Source organism: Bactrocera dorsalis, chromosome 2 (genome assembly GCF_023373825.1).
Source record: "Bactrocera dorsalis isolate Fly_Bdor chromosome 2, ASM2337382v1, whole genome shotgun sequence".
Lineage (NCBI taxonomy): Eukaryota > Metazoa > Arthropoda > Insecta > Diptera > Tephritidae > Bactrocera > Bactrocera dorsalis.
The window spans coordinates 37,149,382-37,160,259 of record NC_064304.1 but is presented as its reverse complement, the minus strand read 5'-3'; the positions used below and the strand labels follow the sequence as shown (position 1 = coordinate 37,160,259).

At 39.9% G+C, this 10,878-nt stretch overlaps 1 protein-coding gene across 12 annotated transcripts in view; it reads right to left on the bottom strand.

The window, feature by feature from the left end:
- Positions 1 to 10,622, bottom strand: part of LOC105226369 (shootin-1) — a 49,929-nt gene extending 39,307 nt beyond the window's left edge. For 3 of the 12 annotated variants that reach the window (XM_049448965.1, XM_049448968.1, XM_049448967.1), the window contains exons 1-2: positions 10,419 to 10,569; positions 9,056 to 9,630 (exon numbers count right to left, since the gene is read on the bottom strand). Coding sequence is in view for 8 of the 12 variants with exons in the window: in XM_049448960.1 (XP_049304917.1) it covers positions 194 to 1,395; positions 1,844 to 2,782; positions 2,936 to 3,244; positions 3,306 to 5,436 (4,581 nt within the window). In the remaining 4 variants the exon portion in view is untranslated. The other 9 variants (XM_049448960.1, XM_049448962.1, XM_049448963.1 and 6 more) reach the window with 9 other exon arrangements.
- Between the last annotated feature and the right edge of the window lie 256 nt (positions 10,623 to 10,878).

The following is a 10,878-nucleotide window of genomic DNA, read 5'->3' as shown; positions in this document are numbered from 1 at the left end:
TTGTCGGCGTTGAACGAAAGTTCGACAATTTCGAAATTAAATTTCAAAATTTACGAAATTGATTTTTTTCCAAAATAAACTGTAAAATTTGAAATAGCCGAAATTATTCGGTGAGAAGCGATAATTTCCAAATTAAATTCATGAAATCGAAACTTTCGAAGAAAATAAAGTTTATTTAACAATATATGCCTACTTGTTGCATTTTCTCCTGTGTATTCATGGTGATGCAAGTCATCGATTTGAGCAGCACGTCGAAGTTGTCTGGCGTCAGCTTGTTCAGCACGCCGCGTACCTTCTTCAGCACCGCATCGATGTCATCGTTGGCACCCGACGGTGAAACGTTATTTGATTTGCTGCGCAATGTTTCCGGCTGCCAAGCATTCTCACATTCGGACAGCTTTATCTCCTCCTTCAGCGACAACTGCACGCGTATAAAGTCAACTTTACGCTGCTGTTGAGCGCTCATAACACCGCCCAAGCCACCCACAACCATAGCACCGCTGACGCCTGCGGCCGCCACGCTAAGCACACCGCTCAAAGCGCCCCCGCCCGATTGGTGATCGTGATGTTTCTTCGTCTGACCGCTGCGTCCACGCTTACCGCTGACTAATTCCAGCGATTCATTGAAGTTCATGTGTTGATATTGCTGCTGCTGCAGATGCTGGTGCAGCGCCAGTGAAGACATGTTGTGTGCGTGATGTGCCAAATGATGATGTTGCTGACGCGAAACGAATAATTGAGAGATGCAATCGCCGCGCTGACACGACACCATTGGCGGCTTACGCGCCTCGCTGGACTTTGAGAGCGCCTTCAGTTCGTCTAGTGTGTATTTACGCGGCTTTGGCGGAGAAACAACGCTAACTGGCGCGCTCGCTGGTGTGTTGCTATTGGTTTTGTTTGCGTTTAGCGCTTTCTGGGCGACACGTGTATTCTGTGCGCTGTTCTGTTTCAAGAGCGTTGTCGTGCTGGCATTTAGCATACAGTCGACAGTATCCTTCGAAGAAACTGTTTTAACATGTGGCATATCTTTTTGTGGTGAACTAGCTTCGGCAGGCTGTGATTGCTGCATTTTTTGTTGCTGTTGCTGTTGCTGTGCCACATTTGTTGTTGGCGATGCCGGACTGTGTGGGTCTTTCTCCTCGGCGAAATCGCCGAACCGAATGTCTTGTACATTGTTCGCTGCTCCAGCAGCATCTTGTTCCAACTGCATTTGCAGGCGTGTGCTCATTTCCTCCTCATCTTCGCATGCTGACGACGAGCTGTTCAGGAATTGCAATTGTTGTCCGGGTGCTTCAAGCAGCGCTGCGACTTGCTGTTTCGTTGGTTGTTGTTCTTGTGTTGTGGGCGCAGGCGAAGCACGTTCGGCCACTTGATGTATGTCCGTTAGGGAGTCACCTTGTGTAAAACGACAAACGAATGACAACATTAGAGTTTATGTAATACAGAAAGCTTTTGATTAAAATATGTTTCCATATGGTCTGAGGGCACAATAGACCTTTGGTCGCGGTGCATCCCTCTATTATTTATCTTATATGGTCAGCTTAGTACAGTTCGGAATAGCATTCTATGGTCAGTGAATACAGACGGACAAATGATGTTTGCATTGTTAAATTATCATAGTTGATATTTTGAGGTTACGTCAAGAAAAATGTCATTATTGAATTATAAAATATAAAGGACAAAATTGTCGAAATTTACGAAATTTTAGTATATTTGCTGAAGACAACGAAAGCAAGTAAGGTGTTTGGCTTGCAGTTACCGTTTTCTTATCAAGAATATGCCTAAAAAACATTTTCGTTTGTATTATGTCTATTTAATCAATTTTGTTGTTTTTTACACCTACTTTTTGTGTTTGTTGGCGTTGGTGTGTCTCGTGTCAGACTCCCGCTTTTCGTCACACTGCCGCTACATTGTTGTAGTGCGTGTTGATGTGAATGTTGCTGTTGTTGTAAATTTGATGTTGTTGTCGTTTCTCTTAAATTACCGTTATCGCTAGAACTATTTGCATTAATTATATCAGTCGGGATTTGGGTTGTTGTTGTTGTTGACGTTGCCATTGTTGTTGTCATATTTTTAGTTGCTAAATTATTATTAATATTATTATTGGCATTGTTTAATATACTTTTGTTGTTGCTACTGCTGCTGCTACTGCCACCGAAGCCGACGCCGACGCCGCTGCCGGTGCCGGTACCGCCACCACCGCTATTATTACTAATACTACTGTTATTGTTATTGTTATTGTTGCTGCTGCTGCTGTTGCTACTGCTGCTTAGTATTGCTGCATTCGCGCGTTGGCTATTAACCTCACACTGTTTATTAAGCTTCTTTTCGCGCTTCGACGCCTTGCGACCCTTCTTTGGAAACACCTTAACTGTGGCGGTGCTCTGGGTTATTGATGGACTACTACTACCACCAGCACCGCCACCTACAACGGATTGAACATTCGCCACTGTGCATGTGTTGGTGCCAGTTTTTCTTTGTGTTTGCTGCTGCTGTGTATGTTGTTGTTGTTGATACTGTTGTCGCTGTATTTGTTGTGGCTGTGTGTATGAATGGTGTGTGGGTGTCGATGTAGCTGATGAGGATGCACCTGAAGTGTTGGGCGAATGCTTTTGTGTCGTTGATTTACCGGCAGCTGGTGGTGGTCCGGCCATGGTTGACGTAGAAGTGACGCCAGTAGTGGTTGCAGTATTTGATTTACTAGTCTTAAGTTGTAACTTCGCCATGTTGGCAGGTATAAACTCCGTATCTGTGTTCGAGGGCAAGTTGTCGTTGTCTGCAGCTAAAAACGGAAATTTAATTTATTAGAAAATAGAAAAATTCAGGTAGTCACATAAACATATACCATGATATATGAATGTACGTAGATATGTATGTATATGTGTGTGTATTTGTGGGTGTGTGCATGTGTGTTTGAAAAGTGCAGCATACTTACTTTGAAGTTCTGCGTATTTTGAGCGCTGACCCGACTGTACTGGATAAACTGTCACCGTCATTGTAGACGTCTGCTCGGACTGAAAGCTAAAATGAGACTTGTTGTTGTCCTCCTCGCCGCCACTAAGTGTGGTCGCAGAGGTCACAGCGGAAATATCCGATTCTTCTTGTCGATCTAGTGCATACTGGCTCTCAATATCATTGTCTGTAAAATGTTGCTGTTGTATGTCTTGCGCTTCGTCGTAGACATCTATTAATTCCGAATTTTCTAGCTCGTTTTCTGCAATGTCCAACATCAGCGATGTGGACTCTAAAAATTTAAAAATAATTTATGCTGTAGCTTGCTTATTACTCAACCTGCTAATACTTACCATCATCGTAATTGCTGTCTTCGCCGTCGTCGCCGGTCACGCTGTGTATAATAGTTGTAGTGTGCATTCCCGTTTGTTCTGCGCACGAATCAAGCTGGCGCTCGTCCTCATTCAAATACATGGCTGTCTCATTTGAATCGGCTATGGAATCGTTGCCACGAGCGGTCTTCAAGTCGCCATAAACATAATTGTCAGTATCCTCATCACCGGAAATTTGGGAAGTGGCCGGAGAGGTGTCGGCCGCAGACGCATCGTATGCGTTTACATGCCTGACTGTGCTATGATCACGATCACGCACCGCGTCTGTTTGCATTTGCTGATCGATTTTCTCCTTTGACGTAGTGCTTTGCACCGCAACACTCACCGCTGCTGTAGTGGCGCCGCCATCGCTGTGCGGATCCTTCGTCATCACAATGGCTGTCACTGTTGGCGTCTTTGCCATGGAAACAGTAATCGATTTGTCACTCCCGCTAGCTGTGCTCTCCTGTGTACCGGCCGCCATGTCAGTGGGCGACGGCTTGGCTTCTACCGCAGTGCTTTTCTTCTGCGGCTTCGGGTCCAATATATTCTCATGTGTGATCGGGTGTATTATGGGTATAGCGTGTCTACGTGGTTTGACTATTTCTGTGCCACCAGTCCCAATGCCACTGCCGCCGACCGCGCTGCCAACTGTACTACCACCGAGGCCGCCGCCGCCAGCAGTCAGAGATGTCGTCGACGATGAGTTAGAAGCAGCCGCGCCGGCTAAATGTCCATAGGTTTGCAATGCTTGCTGTGTCATGGCGGACGGTGTCGCCAGCAAAGGTTGGGGTTGCGTCAGCCCAGCTGCGCCCATCGGCAGCGGCGGTTGGCAAAATGGTGAAGTAATGTACGCGGTTGGACCGCCAGCTGCACCACGTGCACCAGATTGCAGCAGCGGAGTTACAGGCATTCCACCGCCAGCATTGCCTGCCTGTTGATGTGCGCCGGCGGCAAGCAGTGACGTACGCGGCGCAGCCGTTAGTGGACCCGGCGGCAAGGCGAATATCGCATTTGCTGGCAACAAATATGCGGTTTGTGGCTGCCGTTGATGTGGTGGCGCTGTTAGTACGCCACGCAACTGATGTTGTTGTGGATGGTGGTGTGGGTGTAGATGTGGTGGCGGCGTTGGTGCAGCACCAGCGCCCGTATGATAGTAGTGTGTATGCAGCGCTGTCTGTGGATGATGAAGCGCTTGATGATGTTGCTGCTGTTGTTGTTGGTACAGCGTGGTAGCAGCTTGTGTACTGGCGCCCGGTCCGCCATGATTATTTGCAGCTGCAGCTGCTGCTACCGCGGCATTGTTGTTGTACTGTGCAGCCGCTGCAGCAGCGGCGATTACTGCCGCCGTCTGTTGATGATACTGTTGCAAGTAGTTGGAGGTCATGAATGTCGTACTCGTCGCCGGCGGTTGCATGAGCGCCGTCCCAGTCGCGTAATGTTGCATATTGGCGCCATTGTTGGCGGCAGCAGCTGCCGCTGCGACAGCCGCCGCATGTTGTCGGGCGATATTTGTGGCGCTGGCACTATTGCCAGCGTTGACACCTCCGCCGCCGACGGGTATACTACCTGCACCACCGCCCCCCACCATACTGTGTGATTGAGTTGCGGACACAGACGACGCACCGCCAGCTGTATTGGACTGTGTGGGTGGTGACGGGGCCATTTGTGATGCCGTGACTGTTGCATTATTGGGCGCTTGCGGATGTTGGGCGGGGGGTGGTGGCGGCTGTGTCTGACTTAATTGATACGAATAGTAGGCTAACTGCGGATGGTGATGTGGTTGCTGTTGCTGCTGCTGCTGTTGCTGTTGTTGCTGCTGCTGCGATTGTTGTTGATGTTGCTGATGCTGTTGATGGGAATGCTGGTGTGACTGATGGTGAGGGTGGTGGGAATGCGTTTGCTGGGGCGCTTGATGACCGTGATGTACGGACGGCGGTTGTTGTTGTTGCTGCTGTTGTGGTTGCGGCTGTTGCGGTTGTGGCGCGTGTGGATGATGCGACTGGTGGTGCGATTGATGATGCGACTGGTGGTGATGTTGTTGCTGCTGCTGCTGCTGATGCTGTTGATTTGGGCGTATTCCCTTCCCACCCCCTCCCGTTTGAAGGAACATAGGAGGATCTTTAAAAGACCTATTTTTACAACAACAAACACAATCCCAAATATCGACGAGAGTTGGCGTAAGTTGAGGTGAAACATATGATGAGCACAATGAGGAATTGATAATGATTTTTGTTATGGATTTTAATTTGTTTTTGTTTTTTATTTTTGATGATTTCAGGATTAAAATTGTGGAAATTTTGCGGCAATTTTTTAGTTTTTTTTATAATTTTTTTGTTAAAATTTTTGTTTTGGGTTTTTGTTTATTTCGCGTTTGCATAATGAGTTGCGTGTTCATATACATTGTTTTTTTTTATTGATTGTAGTAATTTTTGTTTGAATTGCAAGCAGTAATAAAAGAGAACAAATACAAACAATCGTATGTTAGTGACAATATCTTATGATTTACGAGGAGCATGATGTTAAGAGAGGTAAAGTGTATTTTTGCTGTCGCTAGTATGGCTACTTAACATGATTTTGAATCGTTTTGAAATGGACTAACTACAAAAGCTAACAAAACAACTAATGATACATGCAAACAATTGTTCAAGCAGGAATCAATTTCACAAATAATTTTAAAAAATATAGATCATAATCGATGGACTTTTGATTATACTCTAGTCATTTTGCATAGTAATAAAAATATAAGAAAAAACTAAATAAAAAAATAATTAATATTGAATAAAAATATATAAATATCACTTTGTGTTATTATTGTTATTTTTGGAATAATTTTACATTTTTCACTTTCTAACGTTGTACTAAATAATACTAAAGTAATTGGACTAATCGTTGTTCTCTAATTGTTGAATAAAGAACAGTTCCAATAAAAAAACACACATCAAAGTCAAATGCAATTAAAATAGATCCAAAAGGACTGCGAGGGATACGTACATACATGCGCTGACACAAACATACAAATAATACAAAATAATATTATAAGGAAGGTGATACGAGAAATAATACAAAAACAAAAAAGATGTGAAGTTATCTTTTCAAATAAAAAAGTATTCCACGCAATAGCTCGATTTTGATATGGCAGCAACTTGCTAAAGTTGTTTGATCTAGAACATTTGTTAATATCCCAACATTGTCTTGGATAATAATTCATAATAAATTTCTTAAAAATATCTTGTCATATAAAAAAGTTTTCCATACAAGAATTTGATTCATATCACTCAGTTGGTATGTCAGCTATATCTTATAGTGACCAGCTTTTTGGGAGAACTGGGAGAACAAAAACTGAGACTGAATATGTATATTTAGTATATATTTAAGTTTTACAAGCTTCGTGCCCTGTTAAAGGTTTAAAAATTAAGATAATACATGTATGTGGCATCTGTTGTTTATTCGGCCCATTCAAGTTTTTACTCAGGAAAATAATTATTGGGAACCAGGCGTCCAAAAACTATACAACACTTCAATTGCCCAGGTCCTTGCAGGTGATTGAAGAAACTGTCGAATCAACCAATTCATCAAAACATTCAGAGGCTCTTGAACATAGTATACATAGCCCCATACCATGCCAGAAGTATCTTGTAAACAACATTTAAAAGAAGTCTCCTAAATCACTGACGTCGTTCGAATTTATTACTGATAGTTCTTTAAATATTCACTTAAAAATTTACTCAAATTCTTAAATATTCTGTTCCCCTGGTACTTGTATGCTTATATGTACATACATACATATATACAATAATATGTACATGTGTATACAGTAAATTCAATTGTTGAAACTAATTGTGTGAAAATCTTAAATAATGATGTCATACACACTTATAATAGCATTTGAGTAGTCGAACGTCGTTAGAAAATTCAGTAATTGATACCGGGCACATGAACTCTTCCAAATGCTTATCACCGCATGAAGTAAATAAGCAAAACAAAGCAAAAGCTTTTTTGAATTTGCTTCCTCATTGTTAATGTGTACGAACATAGGTATGTTTTTACATTTATGCAATATATATTTTTTTGTAATAGATTATATGCTGTCACTGTGGCTGTTCGGTGTTTGTTGACATACAACAGGTGTTTTTGCTGACCAGTCCATTGGTTCAATAAAGTCGATATAAGCAAAACATTTGAGCGTGCGTTTCCCATTAGCGGTGATAAACTTTTACAAGCATCAAAACTGATTTTAGCGATTTAAAATGTCAATCGAAAGACTAATACAACTAAAGAAGTACCTTTGAAATCATTAACATCACCTTGAAGCCAATGTGTGTGGGCGGCCGTTGTGCCATTTTTGGCAAATAACAAAAATATTGTATTATTAATATAATCGTATGTACAAACATACACCAATATAGCGTTTTAAAGAACACTTGCGATTGCTTCGCAAAGGCAGAATTGAGTGGCCACTTACAAACATACACACATACATATTTGTATGTATAAATCGTCTCATCACCATTTCATTATTACAATTAGTCATACAACATTTTACTGTTTTTCTTTGTTCACTTAAGTACAAAATTGAAATAAAACGATGAAGGAGTGTATAATGTTCCTTCACATTTATTTTGTGTAAATATAGTGAGCAAACTACGGGGTGTTTCCAATTTTTGCCCTACTTAATTTTATGCGCTAAATTTTTATGCTTTCTTGTCAATTTATTTTGCGTGCGGCAAATAAAACAAACTGCATTCCAGGCATAACTGATAGCAGAGAATTAATGTGGCACAAGGTAACGTGTTTTGGGAACATGGCACCCGGAAGACAGGTTACTAATAGCTATTTTACGAGGCATATGCTAGACGTAGACACTCTTACCATACTTACATATGAATGTACACACAGATTGTAAGTAATGATTAAAATGCTAGAAATGCGATTGAGCTTGGTGTTTGACACTGAACACGGCCCATTTTATTTTTTACTCAGTTATAATCGCTTTTAAAACACAAAAACTTATATCTTCTAAATTTATATCATATTTACATCCATGGAAGTATTTTTATATTAATAATCCCACAATAACTAATAAGTTGTTCATAATAACAACTCATTCCCACTGCTTTGTGAAGTGACAAGTGTTCTTAATTTTTTTTATTTTGACAAATTCAAAAGTCAAAACAAAATGACTTCGATAAAAGGGAATAGGCGAGAAGATGGTAGTGGCAAATGTTTAAAATCAATAACAACAATAATAGCGAATATACAGGCAGGCAAACAACTAAGCGGGCTACCAGGTATAAGAATTCCTGCATTGAAAGGATGATCAGATTATGTATGTACGAACACACATGCAAACGCATGCAATTTCAATTGAACAATTCAGGAATGTGTTATTTATAAATACAAAAAGGCAACAACAAACCTTATGAGCGGGAGTTGGCAAAATACTAAACAAAACTCTAGCAACAAATTTAAATGATACATACATATATTTATTATTTACAAAATGTAAGTATTAGCGAATATGTTTGTACGCCATTTAGGTGACATTTAAAGATCTACATAAATACAAATTTATTCACGAACTAATATTTCCAAATCTTTGGCAACTGGGAGAAAGGATGTATACAGTTGAGAGTTTTTAGGAATATTTACTTTTATAATACATACACACTAAATAACAAAGACTATAACATTAGTACATGTATGCTAGTTAATCATGTTTGCCGACTTACCGCTTCCTTTGTTGTTGCTGCGTCTTTTATGATTAATATTTGGTACAATTCGTAGTTAAATCTGAAGACAGGTAGTTGCTTGGGTAGCCTTCAAGACGACCTGCGTTAATAGGCTATGTTTGGCAGTCAACTGCCAAATATACCTTTTCACTTCACGGCTACAAAGGTGCCTTTTCACTTTTAGGTATGTAGTCCTTTAATTTGTCTCGAATACGTGTTTAGAAGCAAATGATTTTTATTCGAATATTTGTATTTTTAATTCGCTTATATTTATTTGAATGTTTTTAATTGATCGTTTGTCACAAGTGTATTGCAAATTTATTTTGCAAGTTTTTCACTATTCTAAACTTTCTTCCTTTATTCTTTACAAATATTTCTATGTAAAAAATTTTGGTTTGATTTTATTATGTTTATTACTTTTTTTTGCCTTTTTATGTTACAATAAAATGTTTTATTGATGAGCAAGTTTGGACGACAAATTTTTTTGTCGCCTTTGCGACAATTTCGCAAAAGTAACGGTCACGATTTTTCTGTTCCTATTTGTTTTTTTCTATTCTGTTTTGATTTCTTTTGAACTGCAAAAAAACAAATAATATTTAATTCTTTTCAAATAGCTATACAGCAAAAACAATTTGCACACAAATTCCAGGTAAATTCCTTCCGTTAACACAATGAGTACACTACGAACGAATGTGAATGACACAAAAAAGCAACAAAGCGAAAGTTGTTCAAAACGGAAATTCGCAAAAAAAAAAAGTGCAAGTATCAACGACACGGGCCGGCGAAGACTGTGGTGCTGCTCAAACATCAACGGCGATGAAGGCGGCATAAATCCACGCACAAGCCGCGAAATGTAAACTCAAAACACACAAAACGTTATATTGCACAAAAATAAAGAAACGACAAAAACACCCACGAAACACAATTCGAACGAGGAGAATGCAATCGAGAGCAATAAAAAAAAACCAAAAGCTAAACTGAACTAAACGAAACAAAGCGGAAGAAGGAAGAAACGGCAAAAAAATGCAAAATTTTTAAGTTGTCTTGTGATTTTTGATGTAAACTGTTTTTCCCCCAAAAAAAGGAAAATGAAAAGCTTTCAAATTTGATATTTAAAACAAAACAAACATGTTAGCAGAAATTTTTGAAGCGAAACTCAGCTCCGGTTAGTCGCTTCGGTTACAGCCAATACTCGTAAAACTTATTAATGCCCGCGCCCCATTTCCTCCTTCTTCTTCTTGAACCAAATGCTCCACAAGCACTCATTTCACATAGCCACACAGAAAATTTTCATTTCGAGCAATATTTTGCCAAATTTGCACACACTATGAAAACACAACGATTCTCGGACAAGTTTTCTTACTTTTGTATAGATTTTACAAATAAATTTGTAAAATTTAAGGTATTTTATGCTTTTTTCACATAACACGAAAAATCACATCAACGCGCACGCAACGAAGCGACGTGGAATGGAAGAAAAACCAAAGTGTAATGCAAAAATAACAGTGAATCCCATCGACTAGTGTTGCCAGAACAAAAGCACCGCAGAGGGTAAAAAAGAGTTGGAAGCTATCGATATTGACCCATACGAGTGTAATAAGAGTTAAGTTGATGTATTTGTTTGTTAATTATATATATATTAAATTTAATTAAAAGCATTCATTTGTTCATTTATTATGCTTTACTCTGTAACATTTAAGGAAAATCAATTACTATTTATTTATTAAAGAAGCTTTTAAAATTATGATAACAAACTCCTCTTATCAGTGAAGTTTGCTCATGGCAATAGCAACACTGCTGTGGAGCGTAGCTATAGTTCCACA